This window comes from Gymnodraco acuticeps, unplaced genomic scaffold, assembly GCF_902827175.1.
Source record: "Gymnodraco acuticeps unplaced genomic scaffold, fGymAcu1.1, whole genome shotgun sequence".
NCBI lineage: Eukaryota > Metazoa > Chordata > Actinopteri > Perciformes > Bathydraconidae > Gymnodraco > Gymnodraco acuticeps.
In genome coordinates this window covers 4,969,225-4,996,641 of record NW_022990701.1, presented here as the reverse complement: position 1 = coordinate 4,996,641, position 27,417 = coordinate 4,969,225, and the positions used below count along the sequence as shown (strand labels likewise).

The 27,417-nt window shown below is 41.5% G+C and overlaps 2 protein-coding genes across 2 annotated transcripts in view; one reads left to right on the top strand and one right to left on the bottom strand.

Annotated features, from left to right (window-relative positions):
• myo15ab (myosin XVAb) overlaps window positions 1–23,806 on the bottom strand; it is a 73,174-nt gene extending 49,368 nt beyond the window's left edge. Inside the window, exons 1-4 of the mRNA XM_034231244.1 lie at window positions 23,600–23,806; window positions 5,903–5,952; window positions 2,955–3,086; window positions 253–2,835 (exon numbers count right to left, since the gene is read on the bottom strand). Coding sequence (XP_034087135.1) covers window positions 253–2,778 — 2,526 coding nt within the window. The 5' untranslated portion in view covers window positions 2,779–2,835; window positions 2,955–3,086; window positions 5,903–5,952; window positions 23,600–23,806. The remainder of the gene's footprint in view (window positions 1–252; window positions 2,836–2,954; window positions 3,087–5,902; window positions 5,953–23,599) is intronic.
• The window catches only part of grin2ab (glutamate receptor, ionotropic, N-methyl D-aspartate 2A, b), a 102,571-nt gene continuing 98,333 nt past the window's right edge, over window positions 23,180–27,417 (top strand). The window contains exons 1-2 of the mRNA XM_034231245.1: window positions 23,180–24,425; window positions 25,298–25,504. Of these exons, the coding sequence (XP_034087136.1) occupies window positions 24,408–24,425; window positions 25,298–25,504 (225 nt within the window). The 5' untranslated portion in view covers window positions 23,180–24,407. The remainder of the gene's footprint in view (window positions 24,426–25,297; window positions 25,505–27,417) is intronic.

The window sequence follows — 27,417 nt, the reverse complement described above, 5'->3', positions numbered from 1 at the left end:
AGAATGAAAGAAGATGGGAAGAAATAGATTTGGTTTTAAAATGTGTTACAGTGTTGAATATAGTTTATAGATTCTAGTGAAATTAAAATGTCATTACACCTGTCCACATTATGGAAAATACGTTCTATAAATGTATATATTGGCAAATGTTTACTATGGCATACATTTGTGAGGCAAAGGTTTTTTAGTTTTTTGTATCTTTTAGGTTGTTTTGAGAAGTGTTCCTTCTTGACACAACTGAGCTAGAATTACCTGTGGTGAAATCATTTGCTGGGGCATCATCTGTTCATGTTGTAACATCATTTGCTGCTGTGGTGACCTCATTTGCGGTGGCATCATCTGTTCACGTTGTAACATCATCTGCTGCTGTGGTGACATCATTTGCGGTGGCGCCATCTGTTCTTCTTGTAACATCATCTGTTGCTGTTGTAACATAATTTGCTGTTGTGGTGACATCATTTGCTGTGGCATCATCTGTTCTTCTTGTAACATCATCTGTTCTTGTTGTAACATCATTTGCTGCTGTGGTGACATCATTTGCTGTGGCATCATTTGCTGTTGTTGGGACATCATTTGCTGTTGTTGGGACATCATTTGCTGGGGCATCATCTGTTCTTCTTGTAACATCATCTGTTGCTGTGGTGACATCATCTGTTGCTGTGGTGACATCTGCTGGGGCATCATCATTTGTTCATGAGGAAACATCATCATTTGTTGCTGTGGTGACATTCCCATTTGTTGCTGTATTGACATTTCACCGTATTGACCTTGTGAAAGAGGGATCTGGTCTTCATACTGGATATCTGACATGTCTTCAAATTCTGGATCAGGAGGCAAAGTAGGTGGAGGGTGCAGAGGCACATCTAGACGCTCTTTCCCAAAAAGGCGCACTTGAGGTCTGGGAACTCTAAATGTCAGCTCCCCTCCCTGAACTCCACCAGTGTCATCCCCAAACTGATCAAACTGGTCTGCATACTGGTCCCCATACATGCCTTGTACCTGATCTATTCCTTGCCCTTCATACCCAAAGACCTGCTGGCCTCCTGGTGGGACTCCAAAGGCCTGCTGGGAGCTGTAGTCTTGGTAGGGCACGCCAACATCACTATAACTAAGTTGATAGTCTGGTGGTAATCCTCCTTGCATTTCCATAGTTCCTGCATAAGGGTCCATAAAATAACCTGTTTGTCCATTGTCATAGTAACCCTGTTGTCCCTCACCATAGTAAACTACTTGACCATTTTCATCATAATACCCCTGAGCCTCAGGGTCGATGTATCCATCTACCTCTCCAACATAAACATTGTCTTCCCCCATCAGAGCATAGTAGTCTAGACCCTCGTCACCATACATTGCCATTGCCTGTTGTTGCTGGTTGTTATAATAGCCCTGGGCCGAGGGATAATGGTTATAGTACTGCCCAGTGCCATCATCGTAAATATCATCTTCAAAAAACTCTGCGTTTGCATCATAGAATCCTTCTTCCTCATAGTAACCCAGGTCTTGGTGGTTTGCTACTCCTGCTCCATTGTCAGAGTAACCAAACTGACCCTGGTCTCCATATGCTGCCTCATCTCCATAACCAGCATAACCTTCATCATAGCCTCCATACTTCTGGCGGACTGAATGGTGCTGGTCGTATCCATAAGCATCCTCCTCGTACTCATAACCACCATTGTGGTTACCATGAAGACGACCTCTGGAGCTAGCTTGTCTGGTATGTGTTCTACGTCCCCCATGGCCATGTTGTCCGGCATCGTCCTGCATTTTAGTGGACAGGAAGCGTTTGGTCAACCAGTTAGTTGCTGCTGCAACCTTACCAAGCAACCCGCTGCCATTCTTAAAGTCGTCAGAGGGCCCGTCACCTTTATTTTTTCTAAATAAGTTTTTGAAGAAGCCCTTCTTATCATTTTCTTTCCCTCCTCCCAGACGCAGCAGCATATAGGTGGGCTTGTTCCCATCGTTTTCCATCGTTTTTTTCTCCTTCTCCTTTTTCCTATTTTTGCTGGCTTTAAACCTCATCATGAATCGAGAGGTGTTCTTCAGCATGGACTTGCGGCGTTTCTTCTTAGCCATGCGTTTCTTTCTCTTACCCAACCCAAGGAACAAACGTGATGTGCTTTTCAGCTTCTTCCTGCTGTTCCTGCGTCTCTTAATGCCGTAAAACTTCATGAACATCCTTGACATGTTTTTTAGACCTTTTTTTGGGAGTTCCTTAATCGGAATCGGCGGGGTTTCCTCTTTCTTTTTGCCTTTCTTCATTTTGGCATCGGCATCAGATTTCCCTCCTTTGTGGTGGTCTTTAGATTTCTTTTTCGATTTGCCATAGTTCTCTTCGTCGTATTCATCCTCCTCTTCTTCATCCTCCTCATAATCCTCTTCTGAGTCGCCATGTCTGGACTTCCCCCCTTTCTTTCCCTTAGCCCCCTTGCCTCCTCGCCCCTTTCCTCTCCTGTCATCTTCTGAGTCTTCCTCTTCCTCATCTTCACTGAACTCTTCATCCTCCTCACTCAGGAGCTCCTCCTCTTCCTCCTCGGACTCCACTTTCTTACCTTTCCCTTTTCCTTTCTTTCCATCATCTTTCCCCTTGGGTGGCTCTTCCTTTCCCTTCTTACCCCCTTTCTTATCATCTTTCCCAGCCTTCTTATCATCCTTTCCGCCTTTCTTATCATCCTTGCTGGGTTTCTTTTCATCTTTTCCTCCCTTCTTGTCTTCCTTCGCTTTCTTTTCCTCCTCTTTCTTTTCCTTCTTTGCGTCCTTCTTTGAATCCTTCTTGGGCATTTTCAAAAGTGGCTATGAGCATACCATGCCCTCGCCTCTGGTTGCAATGCTGTAAACCTTTAAACAAACACACACATATTACATGTACACTTTATGCAAAGCAATGCTGTATTTTAAGTTGGAAATTAAATAAATATGATGTGATATTTAAAGAAAAATATAATCATGAGTCTGACCTTCAAACTTTCCCTTGGTTTAGATATGTCTAGTTGACTTTGTGCCAGCACTATATGCAGGTTCTGTTTGAGGACAGGTCCACCTGGCCGAAGCAGTTCTACACTGCCCAAATCTGGTCCCCATGAAGGCTCCTGTCCAGACATAAGTAAATGTCAACAATATGTATCCCACACAGACACAGTGATATTAACTAAAACTTTAGCATAGACTCAATGAAAACCAGTAGTTAAGGGTGTGTTTGTAAATCCAATCTTACACTTTACACAAAAATGACCGGGCTGTACTTTGAAGAAATAGATTGTTTTATACTTGGTTTAAAAATGTAGACCCAAAAATTAGTAATTATTGAGTGTTGAATTATTAAATTAAATTTGCTCAATACTTTGCGTTTTGCTATCTTTCCTGCCATTTAAGATGTTCATCACATATTATATGCGCTTGGGGTGTTGAATAACTAAACAGTATTTCAACAGTGCTCTGAATTTACGAATGGGCCAGTGTGTGCAAGAAACTGCTCTGATGCTCGGAGTGACTATTTACGCAAGCACCCTAAATAAACGCTCAGTTATTGGCACCACACACAGTTCAGTGGTGTCTTAATCTGCTACATATACAATCCTTATCAATCTCTAACCATCATGTCCAACTCTTTTCTAGGCTTTAAGGTCAAAAGGGTTTAATAAGTCAGAACACCTTCTATAAATCTAATTATTTGTATGTAAGCATTTCATTAACTGTATTATAAAGCTTAGCCTCACATGTCTTACAAAATACTACATTTACTTTGTTGATTTTACTAGGTTCCACACAGTATGATCCCTGCAGCAATATACAAATATTAAAACCACACAAGCTACACCATCTTTATGATCAAGTGTTTCTCTTGAAGTTGTAGTAAAAGACAAACTCTTGTGGCAATGTTGCAACTCTCATTCACCAGGACAGCTTTCCATCATAGTCACCTCCTCATTCAATGACAAACATAACAGTTGAGCAAGTTTGGTGGTTGGCAGAATCTCTGCAGTCTTCAAAGTTGTAACATCCTTGCAGAAGGACTCTTCTTTAGCCGGTTAAAAAAAAAAACAGAATACAAAAAAAACTCCTGGTCAAAGTCTTTAGGTCACACTCAGCTATTTCTTTTGACCTACTCCGTCCTCTGTTGCTCACTACAACACATTCCCTCACTCAACACAGTACTCTGTTCACACTGCCCTCCTCAGAGTGTGTGACAGCTAGTGTGTGTGTTGGAGTAAGTTTGTGTGTGTGTGTGAGAGGGAAAGAAAGAAGGGCAGATGGGTTTCCTGTTTGTGTGTAAGTATGTGCGTTTTCATGTGCCTATATGTGTATGTGTTTGAGTGCAATTGAGGAGATCCTTGTGACGGGTCGTAGAAGGAGTCTTAATTTGTCATCTGGCTCTACAGGTGAAACTGGAGAGCTCTGAGCGGCTGAGGGGGCGGGGCATAAATAATACAAAAGGTAGAGAGAGACAGACAGACATGGGATGCAAAAGAAAAGAGTGAATGGCAGTAAGATGTCATCAAATCTGCAAATATCCAAGACTTAACAACCTCTACTTTCTGTATAATCTACATGTTGCATACACTCATGCATCACAGAATTTAGAAAACTTAATCTAACCTTTAATCTACCCCTTTTTTTCAGAGTAACATACTTTAAGGTGTATGTTTGTATATATGTGTATGATCATAATTAAGAGATGTAATAATTCTAACACATATTACATTTAAAACTGCACCATTATGAGCAATGCAGGCAGCCACCAACCAATTTCCACATACGTAACAGGACAGGAGCAGAGGCAGCAGAAACACCCACTTGTATTGTAGATATTTATGACGTCTTATTCTTCTGGGTATCAATTACACAGGAGAACTCTCTCAAACACACAAACAGAGCCAGTGAGGGATCAGTAACAGGGCTGTGATTATTAGTGCCATCAACCAAATTATTCCTCTTCCACAGGGAAGGGGTCGGATTGCCAGATCTGTCCTGTTACAGTGTAGAGGTGTTGGGTTGCCAGATCCTGATCTTTTGGTCTCGGTGTGTAAGTCTATCTGATCATTACCAACCAGCAAAGAGCACACGTAGTGTATGTGTGTGCATGTGCGCACACAGTGTGCTTATGCAGAGTTATGTCTTTGAGTGGGTGCATATATGCATTAAAAAGACGGAGAGTGTGATGAAAGAACGTTTTTTCCTGGATTTCCCACGGTTTGTCTCTAACAGTACATCTGCCTTTGAAGCATAATGAAAAGACCCTATCAAAAGTGAAAAGCTCTGAGTAGCAGCAGTCTCCCTCTTCCCAAAGCAATCGCTGCTGGCAGGTGGTCATCCATCTTTTGATAGAATTTGTAGAGATTAGACAACACAGAGAAACTGGGATACATGCCTGGGAGAGAAAAGCAGATCTATGACAGAAGTGGACTTGATGAGGCTCATCAAAAGCATTCAGGTCCTGAGGGGGAGCAGGAGACCATCTTTGTCACACACACACACACACACACACACACACACACACACACACACACACACACACACACACACACACACACACACACACACACACACACACACACACACACACACACACACACACACACACACACACACACACACACACACACACACACAGCAATCTGCTGCTATCTAGTGGACCAGCATTACACCTGCAGCACTCCTAATGTTAGTTTGGAGTTGAGGTAAGTTTACAGGCCTGCAGCAAGTGTTAGGCTTGCTCAACACATGCTACATAAGCATTTTCCATTGCTTTTAATAATGTAATCTTCTTGTAATTACTTGAGAGGAGATACACAACTCTAGGATCTATATTGCTAGAGACGAGTAGATAAACCAAAGTGTGCAGGCAAACGGATTGACAGTTTATGTGTGGACCACAAGGGCTGGAGGAGGAAAGCGTGCATCTTACCTTTCCACCAGCACACCCAGACCGGAGCTCCGTAGTCACGTTTCCCCATCCTCAGTTGATCCAAAAGGAAACGATGAAAAAAAAATCAAAAAACTAAAACAAATCCCGTTTACATGTTGGTAATCTTGACATCGTTCCTCACTACTGCTCTGGCGGGGCTCAGAGCAGCAGGGGTCTGTCAGTGGAGAGGAAAAGTGTGCCACCGGGAACGGAGGATGAATATTTAACGACCGCTATTCTTCGGAGGCCGGCCGGGGGCTTGAGTTCCACACACTCCGGTGAGAACTGACGAGCACCGCGGGTGGGCAGTGTCATGTAGGCTACGTAGTAGTAAACAAACAAGGTGTTCAAAGTTTAGGAAAATTACGTTAATTGTTATGTTTTTGAACACATTTAAGCTAAACGTTTTGTCTTCCAAACTGCCTAAAGGTCGAATGATAGCCTGGCTTAATTCGGTTATCAACAGAGGAAATAGCATATTTACGCGTAGCCTATGTAAGGTTTTTCAACCACTACCCAATGTCGGGAGGGCCGTATTATTACGATTTGGGAAAGGTACGTTAACTTTCATTCGGACTGAACACAATGGAGAACGTGTGCAATGAGACGGTTTAAGAAATTAACAGTTCACGCTAAAACGATGAGAGAGCTTCGAAAATGTTAATTTACTGTAGCAATCCTTCCGCTGCCCGCCAGATGGACCCGCCTGCCAACAAACAAACAGCACTGATCTGCTGCATCTCCACTGGATTCACCCAGACGACCTTGCCGTCTCCCCCACATGACAGACCGGCTGACGGTATCAAAACAGGTTAAGGCCTTTGATATTGAACCAACTGTGGAGAGCCACAATGCAACACTGTTTTCGCTGTGTGTTTTTTGTTTAGAAAAACAAGCCTTTGGCTAGGTTTGAGCTATTTTTAGTGTTCTGGCTGAAACTATGATTTACATAGACTTCAAGCATTAGGCACATTTGCAATGTTAGCCTATATCGTTTTCATGAGATTCTGCAGCTGGCAGCCAAAGTCCCGGTCAGTGCAGGCAGCTCTCCAACCTGACAGCTTGTTTTCTTTCTTTTTTTACGAAAACCAGGTCACTGCTTTTATTTTCTCTACCCACTGACTGCAACAAAATCAATTACTAGGCTACTTTAACAGCTACTTGAAAAATACAGCTGCTGTTATGCAATTAAATAAACCAAAACTCTCTCTTTTAGTCAAACCATACATTAGAATAAATCAGTGATTCCCAATCTCAGGGTCAAAACTTTCTTAAGGGCTTTTGAGAAGATAGTGCTCAAAAACGTTTCCTCTAGTCTAGAGACTAAGATCACTGCATCAATTTACTGCACTACTGTCTTTAGTTGACCTCAACTTGTCACAACTAAAAATATGCAACCTGACAAAGGGTAGCAAATAGATATGGCTTCAATTCAAGGGATGACAAGCCAACAACGTTGAAAACCATTGGATTAATGATAGCCGTTTGTCACTCTGTTTCTTCCTCTGTGGTAGTGTTGTGACTGTAAAGAGCTACAGGGTAGCTATTTCATGCTCTCTGGAAGCAAGCCTTACCTCAATCATTTTGATTTTTTTACCTGGAGTGTCTGTCAGTAATTGTATCCAGCTGACAACAGCTTGCTTAGAGCACAGAAACAGTAAATATATATTATGCTTGGCATGTTCGATGGCCCCTGTCTAGCTCTGGGCTCTGTGAATCATTCAAGGAAAGTAATGGCTTCATCCTGCAGGCACAAGCTACCGTTTTTTGGCCAAACATATTATTCCAGGAGGGTGCTGATGGTTCTTCAAGAAAAATGTTGGAACAGGTGTTCTGAATAGACCTGCAGTGTTATGTCAGTGAAGAGAAATGTCAGGGATAATTTGGAAACAAATAGTGAAATGTGAGTGGCCTAAACTTGCAAAACAACAAACAATGGCGAGATAGAGGCAGAAAAGTAGACAGCAGGCAACAGATCGTAAGCGGATCATCAACATTATTTTTCTCCTGAAGGAGTCCGCTGAGTCTGGAGCTGAACCAGCTGCTCCGAGACACCCGGTCTCTGCAGCAGGTCAGAAGCTGACTGTAGAAAGATCCCACTGGGACAGAGAGACCTGTGTGTCTTCGTTTGTTTGTTTAAGAGAGCAAGGGATAGAAAATACAAATAGATAGATGGATAGATATAAAAAGAGTGTTGGAAAGATAGAGAAGGCAGCAGGGTACATCCATCCAATTCCACTTAACAGAGGCTCCACCAAGATAGGCCGGATAGTGGTGGATGGTGAGGCTGATGTAAGCCAGAGCCCCGCTGTGTGTCCATCAGTTTAAAATAAGCCCTGCTGCTGAAGTGTCCTTGAGTCACATACTGAACCCTTTCCTGTTCAGGGACTCACTCGACTGCTGTTGCACTACAACTACAGTGGATTTGTTCCTGTCACTAACAACTTTTGTGCATCTGTCTTTTATCCACAGTTCACCGATGTTACAAACACGGGCCTGTCTTGGTGGTTCTTCCGACTTACGTAAGTGTGTTAAGTGAGCTTTAAATCATAATGTGAAAACATCAAGGACTCAACAAATACTCATTTTGTTTCTCAGAGTGTTTAAACACCATGTTGATATCTGCTTCCAAAAGATGTGAATTTTCCATTTTGAGCACTAATATTTCAGACTATCCTGACTCCCGATGAATGCACCACAATGTGCCTATCTTGCGATGTTAAATAAAGTGAAACATAATGTGTGTATTTATGCAAAAAATATTGGGTTCTTCCTTAGCCCGGGCTTTAACCTTCCATCAAGTTTTATAAAAATTGTGCCTGACCAGACAAACACAGACAAAATCGTAAACTCCTTGGTGAAGGTCAAAAGAGCAGGCCTCATTTATAAAGCGATATACGCTCAAAAAATGACGTACGCCAGTTTCTACGCAATGTTTGCGATTTATAAAATACTAACTTGATGGGAAACGTGCGGTCCTCCACGCAAACTCTAACCCATGCGTACGCACTAAGCACAACAACGGGAGAGACGAGAAACTGCGACACCGTTGGCAGAAGGAAGAATGGAGAGAAATATGTGGAAATAATACCATAAATAAAATGTTACCTCTCATTTATCATGAAGAATTCATTTTCAAACATTGATTAAAGCCAATCTTAAAATGATTAAACAAACGCCTGTTTGAGACTCCTCAGTGCACACAAAAACATAACTTGGAGAAATAAATAAATAGCCTACGGATATGTTATTGAAAACCATCTCGAATATGTTGTGTTAATGTTATGAAATGTTTTCTCATAAATGATGCGGTAAGCAGGAGGACAGCATTACTTTAAACTGACGCCGTGTTGCATTTCTATAGGTTGTAGATACGAGCATGGTTTTATACTATCACGTTTAATCGTGTTTGCCAAGACTTGATAAGTCGCTCGTAAAACACAGGAGGTATGGAAGCTAAGAACACCATATGTGGTAAATTGTACAGCTGATATAACACAACACATTAGTTGTATTTCCTTTAACTGGTGGATATAGGGTTGCTGCGGGCGGGGGGGGGGGGGGGGGGGGGGGGTTGAGACGCACAGGCTGCAGTGGAGACGCTGCGCACAGCTGATCGACAGCTGGAACACAAACCACCAAATACAAAAACATAATTCAGATCCAGTCGTCATGACTCCACTCCGGAGGGATTCCCCGATCACTTCTTACAGTCTCTCATCAAGGGGGTGTCTCCTGTCCCCGGTACAAACACACTGCCTGAGGAAGGCTATGTGTATTGTTTTTGTCATTAACCTTTTTCGGGCCATTTATTTATTTATTTTGGTGACGATCCGACCTCCATGCTGCTACTCTGGTTCAAACTGCATCCACCAAACAATATGATTTATCTCCACCTCCCCAAAATAACCCACATCTGACACGGCGTGAGATGTCTTTTTTAACTGTTCTGTCGTCATTTCCTGCGATCTTCTTCATAAAGTCAGTCAGAATGAATGAATGAATGGGCGTTTCTTTGACTATTTATAGGCAAATATGGGCGTTACGTGAAGCCCGCAAAAGCTGCACCGCATTTCGGGTCGGTTGTGATTTATAAAGGGAAACCGGCGTAGGAAGTGCCATACGCACTTTCCTTGCCGGTACGCAATGTTTGGTGAATCGGGAAGTGGCGGAAAATTTATGGACCTATTTTTCGGATTTCTACTACGTAAGTAACCTTCCCACGTGAATCCTACGCACGGCGTTATACATGAGGCCCCTGGTGTGCAAATCAGTGGCCGTCTGTTTGGCCTTGTTCAAAATGGATATTGCACTGGGAAATAAAGATATTGGAAGTTTTCTTTTTGGCCAGAGGTGCTCTGTAGCAACTGCCTAATGGGAGTAGCAGAAAGGAGTAGGTATACGGTGATGTGAAGTGTCCTTAAGTGCTGAAGTTTACTGCATGACTGTAAAGGTCTAAAAGTTGGGTTTGAAGGGATCCAGTGATTTTACTAAATCATTAATGATTCTTGAGAGTTTTTCTTCTCTCTGTGAGTTAGTTGTACCACGATGCAATGCCAGTGACCCATTAACTGCTGTTAAAGGGTCCTGTCTGACATTTGATAACAGTCCGCTCCAAAAAAATGTAACTTAACATATAACGTTTTTTTTAATCAAAATTGTTTAGGGGTTAGTTGCAGAGTGTTGGAGATATGTGAGACTTCTGCCTTCTATTGAACCTACTGGAAGTACAGTACATAATGTGGGGCTCAACGAGCTTAAAAAACAACTCTTACAGATATTGGTTTTGGGTTTTGTATGGGCAGTTTGTATCACCAACTAATAAGACATACAGATACATAAACTAAGCACAAACAGTCAAACACATGAAAAGATACAATGTACAACCGTCATTAGACCACTGCTGTTGCAGAACATATCTTTAAAATATTGTCAAGCTTTTCTAAAAGGGATTTATATTCTAATTTACACATTATTAAATTGCTGCAGGCACCAGGGAATGCATGAAATGATGAGTCATTTTTTCTTGACAATGAGCACCAGGAACATAGAGTATATTCAGAAAAGGGGAGAAGATACTGTAAGTACAGTAGAAGAAGGGGGTGTTCAGTAACTTAAACATTAATGTTATATTTCTATGATGTTTTATTTATTAGTTACAGTATAGAGAATAATGCAAGTATTGCAAAACGGTAATAATTCTCACATCCTAGGTTTCAGAAAGGGCTTTAATTTATAAATATTCTCCACATTCAAAACATTAATTGGATCAAATACGAGAATGTGCAAGCTTGTCTTTAAGTGCCTGTTAAACATAATGAAACAGCTTAAAGAATTTAAGATGTCTGTTCCTCCTGGGTGTTTTGAAAACACAACAGTCTGAGGATTAAGCTTAATGCTGCTTTAGATCTACTCCACTCTCGAGTATATGAGTGCAAAGGGGCAACAGAGATGAAATTATCATGTTGTTTTCTTCCCAGCAGGTGATTAGTTGATCATCAGCAATCACTTGCTTCTGAAATCATGCTTTCATGTTGGGATGGTGCTGTGGAACAGAGATAACACCAGTCTTGGCACTCAAAAACACAAAGGGAATTGATAAGAATGCTGATGCATCTCATAAGCCTGTATTTGATGTAGCCAAATGACAATTTAAGATCTCTTTAAATAGAGGAAAGTGGGTAGTCCACCAATAATTTATATATTTTAGACACCAGGCTGAGACAAGCGTCAGGGGCACACCTGAAGCCTCAGACATGCCAGACTTTTCTCCAATTGTGCAGCAATTTGAGACATGTATTCACATAATACATGACATGTGGAAGATGTACAGCTATAATTGATCAAATTGCTTTCTTTCACTCGCTGCATACTGATGCTTTGTGAGCAATCAAGGTCTACACATTTATATTCAGAAGGGCTGACTTCAACAGACCTGCAATAACCTCAACACTCTTCCACTAACGCTCTGGAAACATTGAAACAAAGTGTTTCTGTATGGTCTACAAAGATAATGCATTATCCATTTTTTTAATAGAATGCTTTAAAATAAACTTGCCATTTAATAACCTTAACGGCTGATGAATTTTAATGTGGAACTTAACATTTGGATGAGTTTGGATTATTTTGTGTTTAACCTTAACAGCCTGCAGTGAAACAAAAAGGATATAATAATATCCTCCGGTGCTTTTTACAAGCTCCTACTTTCCTGTGTAGAAGCTGCATATCCCCCACAAAACCTAGACAATTGTGCTTTGAAAAATACCTCAAGCAAATATGAACCCTTCACCTGAATTGGTTTTATGGTGTCATGCTTGTATAACTTGACTTATTTATTGGCCAAAAGATACTGCTGTCAATATTTCCACAAAAGGTTAAATAAAGATTGAAATGTAATTCCCCAGGAGGAGCAGGACAACTAGTCTACCTTGCTTAGCAAGCTGACACCACAACGTGGACCCGGTTAAGAAGTGAATGGGCAGATGGGTGGATGAAAATCACAAATTCTCCTGCCGTTGTTTGCATGTATTTTCTATGCTCTCTGCCCCTACATTTGCTGTAACCATTCAAGATTGAGTCCCAGAAGCAAAATCAGCAAGTAGGAGTTGTAGTACAAAAGCTTTGCTAGTCAGATAGAAACAGGTCAGCAACAGGTAGGCAGTCAGCGGAGGCACACAAGACCAGAAGGGATGAGGCAGGGAGCCAAAAGTCTAAAAACAAGTTACTAAAACAGGCAAGCATGTAGATACAGAAAACAAAGCTGCAATAGACAATATAGGAAAGGTAGCCAAAAGTCAAAATAATAGCTGTAATTACTAAAACAGGCAGGCAGGAAGATACAGGAAACAAGGCAAACATAAATAATATATTGAATGGTAACAGCATGGGCAGGTATACTGTGAGGATGATGGGCAAATGAAGTTCAGAATTAGATGAAGTGACAGAAAAAGAAAGGAACAGTGTCTAAAATCACAGTACATTCTTAACTAAACTCAATGACTCTTGTTGGCTTTGCTTGCATGCTGTGTCTGCTAATCATCTTAATTTTAGAGCCTTGACATTTTTTACTTTATCAGTTATTGGGTTGAGACCTTATACAGTATATACAGTCTATGGTTGAGACCTAAAAGGGTTCGGCATGGCTTGAGTAGTCGTACACATGCAGGCTTAGACACAAATGCAGGATGTATAGGTCAGCGACACGTACAAGAGCAGAGGGAAGCCGGCAGACAGCCAAAAGTCTGATAATAGCTTTGGTTGCTAAAACAGGCAGGCAAGGGATGGATGAAACAACATAAGCAGGTATACAGAGAGGCTGATGGGAAAATTAGGTTCAGGTTAAGATCAGCTGACAGATGGGACAGTGTCTAAAATCGCTGTAGTACATTCTTAGAATAAAATAAATTACTCTTGGGATTTGCTTCTATGCTCAGTCTTAAAGTTCTGCACTGTGACAGACCTGGATTGAGACCCAGAAGCATTATCCGTTAGATCAGTAGTACATAGAAGGCTGTACTCATAAGGAAGGATAGGTCAGCAACAGGTAGGCAGTCAACCAAGGCAAACAGGAGCAGAAGGGACCAGGCAGGCAGCCAAAAGTAAAACGAAAATGCTGTGATCAGAGGCAGGTAAATACAGGAAATGTGGCTGCTACAGATGTTCTGGAAAATTACTAGAATTACTAAAGGCAATTTGTGGAGTGGGTGCAAGAGGAAAGGCAGTATCTAAAATAATAGCAGAGGAATTCAATCTAATCACTGTACAATCTTCGGCTACACCACATTACTCTCTCTGTTTAGCAGTCTTAAAACGTAGGTGTCAGTGAATCACCTCTGAAGTGAGACACCAAACAGGAACCTGCAGGTATAAAACAAAAGAAGATTTCAGCAGTCAAAATGCAGGATTTAGGTCGGAAACAGGTTGGCAGTTAGCCGAGGCAAAAGGAACCAAGGGACCAGGCAGACTGCCAAAAAAACAAAATCCAGGGTCAATAGCTCCAAAGTCTGAAGGTTCACACAAAATCAGGGCTGGTAGAAACTGAAGAAATCTGGATTTGTAAATGTGAGGTTTGTCCAAAGACAGTAGTTTCATGGAATGATAAAATGGATGGAAGATATTTGGCATGTCCCTGCAGGAAAATCACAGGTGTATATATTAAATATATGATGGATGGATTGCTTCAGTTTCAGGTCCTATTGTGCATATTGGTTCACTCTCACACTGTTATGACTTATTGGGACATTATTATCAGTAACCCTGTTTTTCTTCCCTTCTAGAAGTGAAAAGGCTTATTTATAAACTTAATTATTTACATAATTTTCATTTCATTTTTTGTTATTTCCTACTGTTTTAATTGTTGATCAAATGAAGATGATACACTTTTGCGCATGTTAAAGCTGTTCGTGACAGTTGTAATTCTATCTGTAAGAAGATGTCCTTTTCTTCTGACTTTTAAAGACTGACTGACTCTCAGTTGACTGTTGTATCATATCCATTAGTCATTTATACTTTTCTATTTACAGCAACTAAACAATAGTTTGAAGGGGAGAGCCAGGGACCAGTGATGCACTCAATACCCGCCGCATCCCACGTTCTCTCTCTCTCTCTCTCTATCTCTCTCTCTCTCTCTCTTTCTCTCTCTCTCTCTCTCTCTCTCTCTCTCTCTCTCTCTCTAAGTCATGGGTCTCTCTGCTCACAGGTCCCAGTTGGCCACTCATGATGGTCAGTCCACCTACGCCTCTGAGTGTTGTTGCCAGAGGCAGACATGTACAGGCATCAACAATCAAGATTCAGAGGAGAGGAAGCCCCCACATAAATTAGTTCAGCACATTTTACATATACTGTACAACCCTCTGAATTTGGCAAACCATTTTCACATCAGAGGGTAACTCGAGTGTTTTACAATATGAAAACTTTTTCCATGTTTCTATGTCTAAGTGACTAATGCATCCTTTTAAAAGATTGGTCCAATAATGAGTGAGAGCTCTGCAGACCCTAGACGGGTTGCAATGAAATCCTATCAGCCAATTTTGCACCATCAATGCACCACTAAAAGTGTTATAATAATAATACATTTTAGTTATATAGCGCTTTTCACAACTCAAAGACGCTTTACAGTATTGGATAGGAGTCCGGCTGCGGTGGATCTGAGGGACCGTGGGGGTTGATAAGGAGTGAGAAGGTTTGTGAGATAAGGGGGGGCCAGATGACATATTTTCGTCGTTGTTTGTTATAGAGTCTAACCAAGTCTTGCTCAATGAGAAGTCTTGTTATTAAATCTTGCTGAAACCTGGCATTTTATGCTTCTGCTGTATGGGCACGTACTAAGATTAGTGATCCATACAACAATGACAGGCTCTGCACATTTATGAAAAGAAAACAAAATGAATACCAGCTTGTAATTTTCTACAAATAAAGCGCTGTCAGAGATTTAACAAGCACCACGGCCCCATCGACTGCCCCCCTGATCTCAACAAAAAGAACAAAGGCTGTGACTGAAGCCTCTCAATATTGTCTTCATAGTAAACTGTCATGGAGATAAACATAAAGTGTACATGACATGTACTTTCTGCTACCAAAATGACAGTTGCGCTGTCAATGTTGAAACAAAATGAATTTAACAAGTAAGTGTTTGATATCTCAATACACTGCTTACTTTCAAACTATAAAGTATCCATTATAAAGAGGGTAGTAAATGAGTGAACAAGGGAGTGATATCAGACACAGCCAAGTTTACTCACCAGAGAAACAATTGCACAAAAATGATTTTACATGAACATAACATCTTCAGTTTCCCTTTTCCACCATTATCAATCATAACTCAACACATCATTTTGTCTACTTTTGTTATAATGAAATTAACAATGTGACAGTCGTTAACAGCCCGTTTGTGTTGGTCTCAAGGGTGTGTTGTAACGGGGAACATATTAGTGTCAAAGAAAATTACACAGCAGGTGGCAAACTCGCTGCATCATGAGAGACAAATAGTCCCTCTACAACCATGTCTATGTTCTTCACTGATCACTTTGACCAGACCATATGTGCTAAGCCAATGCTGCAGGGTCCCATTGCAAAGGTGTGTGTAAAACTGCATGATGTTGACGACCAACTCTGCACTATGCACCTGCATAGTAATATTTTTAAAGAGCAGTGATAAATGTTTGTGAGATTACTAAAATGACCAAACAGAAACACTGTCTAATATATACTAGAGGCACAAAAACAAATGTAGTATGAGGCCCCATTTAAAGAAACTGTCTTTTATTAATTAAATGAGAAATTATTGAGAAATCAATAATAATTTCACCAATTAAATAATGAGTAAGTCATCAGATAAATGCATCCAAGACAATTATATTATTATTTATATTATCAAAAAAAACTATTAATAATAATAATAATGGGTTATCAATGGTGTAAAATGATTTATGAATATTTATTTGTATTTATTTGTTTATTCCACACATGGCAGTTATTTTAAAACAAAACATGTACACTTATACTTTAAAAAAAATATATATATTTATAGCGCATGGTGGAAAGAAGCAGGGAGAAGAACATCTTATTTTACCTGCCCCTTCTTACAAAAGAATAACAAAAGGAAAAAAAAGACAAATGAAATAACCATTAAAAGTCAAATAAAAGCAATGTTCTTTCAGTCACAGTGACACTGATTGAAAAACTTCAAGATATGTTCTGTTTCTCATGAGGAAAATCAACCTGGTTTTTCTGATAAGGATTCTGTCTTATATGGGAAGTAATTGCAATTAGACTAAATAAAAAAAATAATGATTGCTTTGTGGCATCGTAAAGCGTTCTTTTTATTATCATTTTTTTTATGATCAGTGTTCCATTATTTATTTGTTTTTTGCAATTATTTCTGTCTTTAGTTTGAGCATGAGTATTCTGGTATAACAGGTGGATGCATAATAGTTGTTTGTGGGACCGAGCTGGCAGGCGTGAGGTCACAGGTGGATTTAAAGTTGTATGTACCTAAAGATGAAGGTGAACTGCTTACCAGATGTGTAAATATTGGATCATAAAAGGGAAGAAGTCAACTTGACAGAGCGTAAGTCGGGCTAAGCTATCCAAACAAATGAACACCAAACAGACAATGGTCAAGAAAGACATGATAGCAAAAAGGGGAACATGTGTAATGGCTGATCAGACCATTTATTAAAACAATGGGGGAAACACTCACCACATACTAAACTACAAATACGACAAAAAAAACAATTACTCTCATTATAGTGTAGATATTTTTTTACCTTAACCAAAACAATAGCACCTACACTAAAATAGTGTACAGAAAAACAACTAGAAATTAAAATCCACCCCTCCCCCCATAATGGACCAGATGTCTCTTCTACAGAAGCCCTCTCTGCACTGGTAATGTAAAGAAAATACATATCAGCAACTCAAGGCAAACTTAGTTTAAAACAAACTCAAGTTTAACCGTACAGAAGTTCACTACATTTATGATGTATGAAAGAAAAGCTCTGTCGTCTTATATCTGGTTGCTAATAAATGTGAAATGAGGCCAAAAGTTCCAACTCAACTAAGCTAACTTTGTGTGTGTCAGCATTAGCAACATTTGAATCATCTGAGCGGCATCAGCTGAGGGAATCACAGTTTAACATGAGTTGAGTTTTTTTATAATATCTTGATTAATTAAAAACTAAGAAAGTCTTTCAGATTTAACTGATGCATAATCCATCCCTCTATCTTTGCCTCCCTTTTTGGACTGTCTTCTTTATTAATAACTGCTCCCTTTAAAGCCTTCAAAAATAAAGTGCCTCTGGTTATTTGCTTACCAGAGAAGCCAATAACTGATCACAGTGCTCTTTATTAACCCAATATGCTGATGCCAGCAACCAACCACTGCTTTCCCTACCTGCATCAGAATAAAGACGCATTCAGCAGTTGGATGATGGCCAAGCTGGGAGTTTATGCTATTGTCTCGTTATTGGATTCATCCCCATAATCGGGCATTATCCCCAGATAAAGTCTATCCAAATCTAATTTATGTTTAATCAACAAAACAAAACTCTGCATCTGAACCATTACATGTCGTTTTTTGTGTTAATGGAAAACAAGTGGATTGAGTGTGCTTGTAGCTTTTAAGAGCTCAAGAGGAACCACAAAATGCATCATTAGAGTGGCATATGTCAGTGGTAAATATTTGCAGGTTGCAATCTTTTTTCCATTGAGTATATCACTGGTGTTGATCTTGCTAACAGACAAACACTGGAAAGCAAACAGCCTATAGTTTTTTCAACCTATAACAGCTAATATGTTTTGTCAAACATTTCAGTAAATCATGTATGTAGAAGCCATACTGTGAGGTCTCATCTGAAAATGAGCAACATTTCAATATCAGATTGGTTTCTGTTTATCGCCATTTAGAAATGTACCCTGCACTCTGGCTATGCTGATAATAGAAAAAGCCCATAAAAAGTAAGAGCCTCGAGATGAGATATTTCAAATTGTTCTGTGGACTGGGCCAATTAGTTTGATTTGGCTACAGCCTCCAACAATGAAACGCTCTATTTCTCCAACTCCTTAGCCACTGTGCCTAAAGTACCCCACGTACACTCTGAGCACCCCAAGAATTTAACACCCTGAATATACAAATGGGATTTCCTATGGCACTGTGAATTTCCAAGCTGTCAAATGGGGCATCAGAGTGTGCCCTGGTGCTTTAAGTGCAAATTAACCAACACAGTCTAATTGTGTGCTTCCCCAGATCAACTGGATGACATCATTTCTGCATATTTTCGTTTTGCTTGTTGAGGTGTGTCATATTGAGGAGTCGGTGTTGCTCTTTGCTTCTTTGTGTGCACGAGTCTGTGACCTCCAAATGACTGTTCTGATTATCAACGTGTGAATGCCTGGATACCCAAGTTAGAGTCAACTTCATAGAACCTGCAGGTCAGTCTTTAAATGTCGATGGTTTGATCATTTGTAAACTACGCCTATTTGCTTTTTTGTAATTAATTATGAAGCTGCAGCCAATTATTTATCTTAGCGTACACTGTAGACTGGACACGGCTTGCTTAGCTCAGTCTAAACATAACAAAACCATTCAGCCAGCTAACTATTTAATGGGTCAGTGTGTAGGATTTATAGGCATCTTACAGTGACTGCCACAGCTAGATGAAAACCCCTCTGCTCGCTCGTCGGCGAACTACCAAGGCCTTCAGGCCGCCTCGCCAGTAAATTGCTCACGGCCTGTCAGACACTAGCGGCTCAGTTGGTCCGTTAATGAACAAACACACAATTATTTTAATTATGTTGTCATATTGCCTATTATGCAATCCAATCTGGATTAAGCACCAACTACATTTCCGGTGATTATACACTAATGAAAACAATTATGAATATTATATTTCAATTCTGCCAATAAATGACCCTAAATAAATCCTACACACTGGTCCTTTAAACCTTATACATTGTTTGTGTAACCCTTGTAGAAACATCTATATGTGGTTTATTGGCCGGTTATATGTCAGACTATTTAATTCAATTTTCTGAACAGGTTTAGAGTTTGGAGGCTTGAAGGATCTACTGGTTGGTTGCCTGGCAACATTACAGAGACAAGAAGAGATCGATTGACACTTAATGTCCCGTAACATCGCAACAAGTACATTTTACACTTTGATTATTGTACGGCTTTAAAAGTGTCAGGCTAGCTGTTGCAGTCTTTGTACTGAGATAAAATATTGCTGGCTGTAGCTTTAAAAAGATGATGAGCCTATTTCCCAAAACTGTATTTAAAAAAAACAAAACATTTCCCACAGTTTTATGACAACTACCCCAAGCTGAACTATGTGTATGGATAATTAGCATGCGTACATTTGGAAAAAAGTTAAAGTCCAGCTCTTTTTTGGCCCTAAAGTTAACATGAATTATTCAAAACTCTACGCTTTCCTTTTCTCATTAACTTAAACTTTATGAAATAAGCCAAAATATAGTACTGAATTAGAGATTTTCATTTTAATGCATATTAGTTCACCAATTTTAGCCTAGAATAATTTTTTAACGAAAGAGCTTTCACTCAAGCTGCAAGACTTTCTAAATCCTTCTTTGCTATTAATTATTAAACTATTGACTGACCTTTTCAAGGGAAGGATAAATGCTGGTGTGGGCAAGTGAAAAGGACACAGCAGTGCATCACCTCCGACTAATTGATTTGGCAGCTGCACTCATGAACTTTTCACTGTGATCAGCACTGTGACAGGAAGTAATCAGATATCAATTTCTGAGACGAGTGGTTTTCAAAGGTGCCCATACATTTGAATGAGGTAATGATTTAGCTAAGGTATACCCTAGAGAGTGAAGCTGAAGCTTGCCTGAGATCTAAAAAAAACGACACACTGCCCCTGTCTGGGTGCAGGAAGCAATGCCGCCTGTAGGAGAGCTCATTCCAGGTCACCCACTCTCTGTGGGCGAGAGAGGGGGAGAGGGTGGAGAGTGCAGGAGAGGGAGGGAGACAAAGTAAAAAGACAGACTAGAGAGAGTATCTATAACTCGGTAAATGCCACCTAGCACACCGTTGTGCTCCAGATAGAGAGCCTTGAATAAATGTCTGTTTATTTTGTTGCCATTTATTGACGGAGTGATTCATTTCCTGAGTCTATATAAAGCCATGTACTGTAGCTACAATGCAATGGCAGTGCCTCAGTCGGAGAAAAAAAGGAGGAAGAGTCGAGATAAAAAAAAAGAAGACATTTATCTCGTAGGCTCATCATACAGTCATCAGGACGAACGCAGCCCACCTACTTTCTTTACCAACCAGCTTACTTCAGTTGCATAGAAACACTAAAGTGAATCATACTTTTGTGGATTTCTATTGTATTTGCCTGTCAATCAAACGGACTGATGATGGTCCGATAAGTGTGAGCCGCCTGTGTGAAGATGCAAAGACATTTTAATAGAAGAATCAGCATGTAGGGACTTACAAAGTTAGTGAGTAAGATGCATACAATCCACATAGCTATTCTTAATAAAACATACAAATTGATTGTAAAAAATACAACCCAAAGTATGCCATCAGGTCTTGTTGTCATGGAAACAATGTGCTTCTTACTAAAAAGATTTTTAAGCAAAGTTGACAGTAACAGGCTTTTATGGACTTGGTTTCAGTTAGCTGTGCAGCTAATTAGCAGCGTGTGCTTTAAAAGATTTCCATATTAGTTGCATCAGCTGCCTGTGCCGGGTGTGTGTGTATGGTGTGAGCAACTGTGTGATTTGGGTCTGCTGCACATCAGTCTGTGGATTAGTAGATGGCATCCTGTAGTTAGTGTGGCCAGTTGTTTATGAATGGGGACTTAAGTAGCCCAGCACAGTTCTGCGAAACATAAACCATAATGCATCTGGGTTGCGCCTCTTCCAAAACAAAAGTGGTGACACTGAAAAAGTCAGTTACCATGGATACAAAATTTGCCCACATCATTTTTGTCAGAGGCCTTGTATAATCGTTCTCTTCCCTGTAATTTATTTATCTATTTATTCATTTATTTATATATTTATTTATCAGTTTGTTTGTGAGCCTGCCTGCTGGTTACATAGTTGGAGCCTCTTAATTAGACTCTGTTTCCTCCCCTCAATACAGGAATATTGCAGTGCTGGGCTTTGACTGCTAACTAAACAACATTAGTGCAATGAGCTTAATAATTACACAGAGTAATAAAAAAATAGTGGACACACTACCCATTATCACAATGGGTCTCTCTTGTTTTCAAATATTATATTATCACTCACTGGGCAGCTGGCTCACTGGGGTGTTTGGATGCTGTGAAGCCAAATCTGAACCTGAGCTGAGTGTCTGTTTGAGCGTGTCCGGCAGCGTCTCCGCATCACGACATGCCTGAGTAACTCCTGTTCAATGTTGTTCCATGAAAGATGCATGACAGCTGAGCCCGATGATTATAAATCAGTGATAATAACGGGGATGCCTGTTCAGAGAATTTTCAACACTGTGGACCTGCAACTGTCTTCAAACGGGGCAGAGCTGACTGTCCATGTGTTGTGCTACTGTGCACCGGATGAATGCAAATGAGAAAGAGAGATTCTCAAGACTTTGCACCAGAATCCTGAGAAAGGTCACGTCCCAATAAGCGCTCTAGGGAAGTCTGCAGGTATTAATTAGATAATATTTAAAGAAACTGAATTTCTTAAAAGCGTATTTATGGTGGCCCTCTATAATGATTGTATTTATTTGGAAATAGCTTAATGTTTAATATAGAATAGGAAGAGCTTAGGCATACTGTACTCTATCGTTACTGCTTGTTGGTTAACATACAAATACAAGCTGCTGTTTTAGCTTAAAAGCCTCTATAGCATTCTCCACAGATCCCAGGGGGTATGTCCTGTGTCCAGCCTGTCCCAACAGGGCGCCTCTAATGGGTGAAAAGGAGCAGGAGGAGAGGGTGGTGGGTGGGATGAAAGAAAGTCAGAGCCATTATATTTGAAACCCCAGGAATTATTTCCTCAAGAAAAGTGGACCACCATTCACTCATCATGTGGTCTGTCCCTCTCTCTTTTATGTACACGTTATGCAATCGTCTGTTTCTTTTATTTCAAGCCTTGGAGGCTCTGACGGAGGAGGACATCAACAGGTGAGATTTTTATTCTAGGGATAAAGGAGGAGGAGGAGGAGGAGGAGGAGAAGTTTTCCTTAATAATAAGCCCTTAGGTCCGCTTACACAGGGCTGTTTTTTTGCCTCAAAGTGTAACTCAACTTATGACAGCCAGTCCTAGATCCCCGGCTGCTAACATGGCCCCATGCAGTATCTACACCATCTGTCCGCTATGGGACTCCAAGGGAAAACTCAGAGGGAGATGCAGAGAGAGGCACGGGGGAGAGCGAGGGGGGGGGGGGGGGGGGGGTTGTCAGCCCTCCCCTAGGACCCCCTGTGCTGCAGTTTTGATCGACTAATTATGTTTAATTGAGGCTGTGTAATTCACGAGCGTCGGCTCTATTTTCCCTTATCTCACCCGTTTAACAAACCCCGGCTCTGACGAGAGAACATGACATATCATCAGCAATAAACGCTTCGGTGCAGTCATTTTGAAGTAATCTGTATTTTAGATTTTGGGAATAGGGAGCCCTAGATGATTGGTTTACAACAGTTCAGCGGAAATTAAAAATGTTTTATCTGTGCGCAGTGGATGCTCCGTGGAGCGGAGGCGCGACGCGATGACTTGTTTGACGCCGAGACGGTCGTCACAGCCCAAACACACACATACAACCACACACACTCACACACACAGATATTAAGAGACGCTTGTCAAAACGCATGCTGTTTCGTATGGCGAGTTGACAACAGGTGATAAACGATGATGGTGTACGTGCGCCATACCTGTCTTGCGTCCTATTTTGGGGGAGAAGACATAACAGGAAAAGCGACGCGCATAGAGGCAAAAACCCCGAGAGAGACACAAGGACAAGACACATCAGTTTGAACGAACTGTGAAGTTGAAGTCGCTTTTTTTCGGAGGGCTAGACATGGACAAATGTTCCTCTTGCGCGCACCCTCTCAACTCACCATCGTTTTGATATTTTATGACGAGGAGATGAAGTCACCCAAGTCACCCTCCACCACTACCCCCCTCTCCACCCTTCACCACACCATCATTTTTCTCATTCAGGCCCGTTGCCCATATGTTTAATTAACTAGGCTGATGTGTAAGTACCTTCAGCCAGCGAAGCGTGGGCGGACGGGCTGCGGGGTAAAGAGACTGCCGGAGAATATTTCCTTATTCCTCTCCACCCAGCACTCTATCTGCTGCCGGAGCATCACCTCCGTCGTGCGGCGCACAGAGCTACAAAAATAACTCGACCCCTTTAAACTTATTCTGAATTGTTTAGGGTGTTATGGGGGGATAGTGCGGTGCTCTTTCGGAGAGCGCGTGAGAGAGTGGGAAAATACAGAGGGAGATAGTGTGTTTGGGGGGGGGGATTTTTATACGTGCCTGCGTGCGTTTTGATGTTATTTGTGACGGAATCCCCCCTTCAGTCTCCAAGAATCCGCGAGCGGCCTGAGGAGGAGGACAAGAGAGGAGGAGGAGGAGGAGGAGGAGGCGCGCGGACCTGTCCACGAGCCCTCACTGCGGAACGCGCGGGGCTGCCGCTGGAGATTCCAAACCAAATAGGCTGATTTTGGATTCATGAGTCTCACTGATCCCCGCACCTCCACGGCGTTTCTTCTTTCCCCCTTCTTCCCCCAATCCATCTCTGCCATTGAGTGGACGGTGTTTGACATCTTAACCGAGAGGAATACTACCAATCTACCGGGGGTGAGGTGCTGGGGAGGGGGGTGGTCTTCAGAGGCAGACAGGTGGATTTATCCGTGTGGAGGTGGTGTTTTGGGGGGGACTGGATGGAGGAGAAATTGATGGATTAATTTGACGGAGGAGAGTCTTATGTGATTCCCACTCCTGCCGAGGGCACCCGAATGGAGTAACAGGCTGCAATGTCATCTCCACCTGGCCGCCTGGAGAGATGTGTCACGGGAATGGGGTGAGTTGGATTAATTAGTGTTTTTTTGGCTTGGGTTCAAACTAACTCGCTTCTCTCGGGGGTGACGCTGATATTGAGCAGAAATAGTGGGGGTTCAGTGGTTTCCAATCTGCCCGCACTCTCGCTCTCCTTTAAAAGTGGAGCATATAGGCAGGTTGGTGGGGTGGCTGGTTTGTTTCCCTCTCTTCGCTCATTTCGTTCGTCCGAGTCCCCGACACACAAACTGCTGCTGCCCCTACATAGCGAGCCCGGCACCGGAGAGGAGCGTGAGGGGAATATTCGCTAGGAGCCACAGGCTGTTTTAACGCGCCCTCTCTTTTTTTTTCTCTCTCTCTCTCTCTTTTTCTCTCTCTCCTCTCTCCCTCTCTATCTCTCTCTCTCTCTCTCTCTCTCTCTCTCTCTCTCTCTCTCTCTCTCTGACACACACACACACACACACACACACACACACACACACACACACACACACACACACACACACACACACACACACCACACACACACACCGTCCTACCTTTGAATTTAACTTGTTTTCCTCAAGCCAGTTTTCCATTCAATAAGCCCTAGTCTCCTCTCCCCCAAAAGATGAACACAAACACACGCACTTGTGCTCAAACATACATATCAGCAACGCGCGCGCGTGTACATGCACATACAGGCACGTGGACTGAGCTCGTATTTGATCTAACTCTAACTGTTAAAATGCTTGTGAGTCACGAGGAATATTGGGTAGTGTGTATCGCTCATATTAGGCACCAGCATGTAGGCGCGCGTCCTTTTTATAGAACAGAGTCGAATTCAACAAGTCTGCGATTTTGAGGGCTGCAGTCAGTGCAATAAGCAATAGCATTTTCTATGTCCTTGTTTTTCAGATCAAGTTTGAACACTTTTCCTCTGGTTTCACTGACGCTGTGAGAAGGAACCACAATGCCAGTAAACGGACAGGTCATGGTGGCTGCCTGCACGGGCCCTCAGACCACGGCAGTAAAACTCAGCATTCATCGCACGGACTCCGAAGAAGAAGGCGCAAAACCTCCGCGACCGCAAACCTGCAGCAGCCGCGCTTTGTGACACCGAAGGTGAGTCCGCGTGTGATGAGGGAGACTCCCCGCCAGAGCCGCTCAGACACGGCGCCGAGCGACGCTAAGCGGCGCTGTTGCATCACATTATCCCCGGCTACTGATGAGAGGCCGTGTAATGAATTCATATCTCAAATTACAGTTTTCAGGCTTTGAATGCAGTCACGTTGTAGAAACACATTTTCTTCCGTTTTCCTTCAGCTTCTCGTGCCAAGTCTGACACACGAAGTGTCTTTTCCTTCTCTCAGGGACATTGAAGCCATCACACACACACACACACACACACACACACACACACACACACACACACACACCACACACACACACACACACACACACACACTCACACACACAGATGTTACATGGGGGGTAACTATAAGAGTCTGATATAGGAGCCTGAAGTGACAGTAAGGCACTAATTCCCATACATCTCCATCACACTTAAGTCATTTTAATGGTATTTAGCCTAAACAAATAGGTGTGTGTGTGAGTTAGTGTATCATGATCATTTCCGGCAAATGATCTTTTATGCCATTGCAGACTCATTGTGGGCTTGTGGGGAATGGGAAGAGAGGCTATGGTTGAGCTCAGCAGCAGCCTATTTTCTTGAATAGTGGGATGACACAAAAAGAGATCAACTCTGTAGGGCATTGAAACGCAATAGAGTGGGAGTAGTGGATGTCGAAAGCTGTTGCTGTCTCCATTAATATAAATATATTGTGCAAAGCGGCAATATATATTCTGATTGTGATGTCGTAGCACCTTGAGAACCACAAAAGTATTTTATAGTAAGCCGACTTTTCTATTCACTTTCTTTTTGTTGACATCACTCCAGAGTGTTTCCTGCTCAGTTGGGTATTGTATTTTCATCTCTCTGCTATTAACCAACTACTGAAACAAAGCCTAACAGGGAAAACATCAAATTAAATATTCCCAGTGATGCGATGCATACTATATTCTGACTCCCATTTTGGCTCCAGCATAACATAGTGTTAAAATTATGTCGAGATGCATCTCACTGAGGTGTTCACTGAACCATCCTGTTGTTGGCAAAACAGGTAGTTCAGAGCTCATTGGGTAAGCAGCTTGTAGTGAGAAATGAAACTGTGCTGTTCTGTTTCTCTGCAGTTAAAGCTATTTAATCCCTCACATTAAATGTTCTGTTCTCAACATGTTGTCGTGCTTCCTTTAACAAGATGGCCCTCTTGAGATTATTTTGATGGCACCAAGTGAAACTGGTGATATTCACACAGACGTTAAGTTCTTGTACCCTGCTCTATGCATGTCTTGTTGAAGAGAGTTTTCTCGCAGATAAAAAGCTGAGATAGGTGATGAGTAATCTGACTGCTCTGTGTCATCCTGGTCTCAGTGTTATGGTTTTTAATTGTGTGCAAGACATTTTTAGAGCTAGTGCCCATAATTAGCTCAAATCTACATATGCCTGCAAGTGGAAAAAGGTTCAGAGAGCACCGATGCGGAAGTCTCTTTATTTTCATGAAAAATGCAGATTTTACCCCCGTTTAACCGTTTTATTGAAGTGGTCCAAAGGTCCAAAAGTATTTCAATTATAATCATGCATTTACTGTGTCATTGTCTCGGAGAATATAGTTTATCAACGTAATAGCATAACCTTGAGATTGGCTGTTTGATCATAACACAGCACTGAGAGTATTGCGCTGGTATCTTTCAGGTTATTTTATAAATGTTGTTTTTCACAGCTCAGTTAAAGCCTTTTGAGTCACAAACACTAGGATAAAGCTAACAAATCTCTCCCTTGTTTTCTCTACTCCATTTTCTGTGAACATTTAGAGGATTTGAGGTAGGAGTACACACACAAGATTGCAACCAGGAGCTTATGAAGAATAATTATAAAGACGCTTAAAAAAGAAAAAGCCAAAGAACCTGTGGGTGGA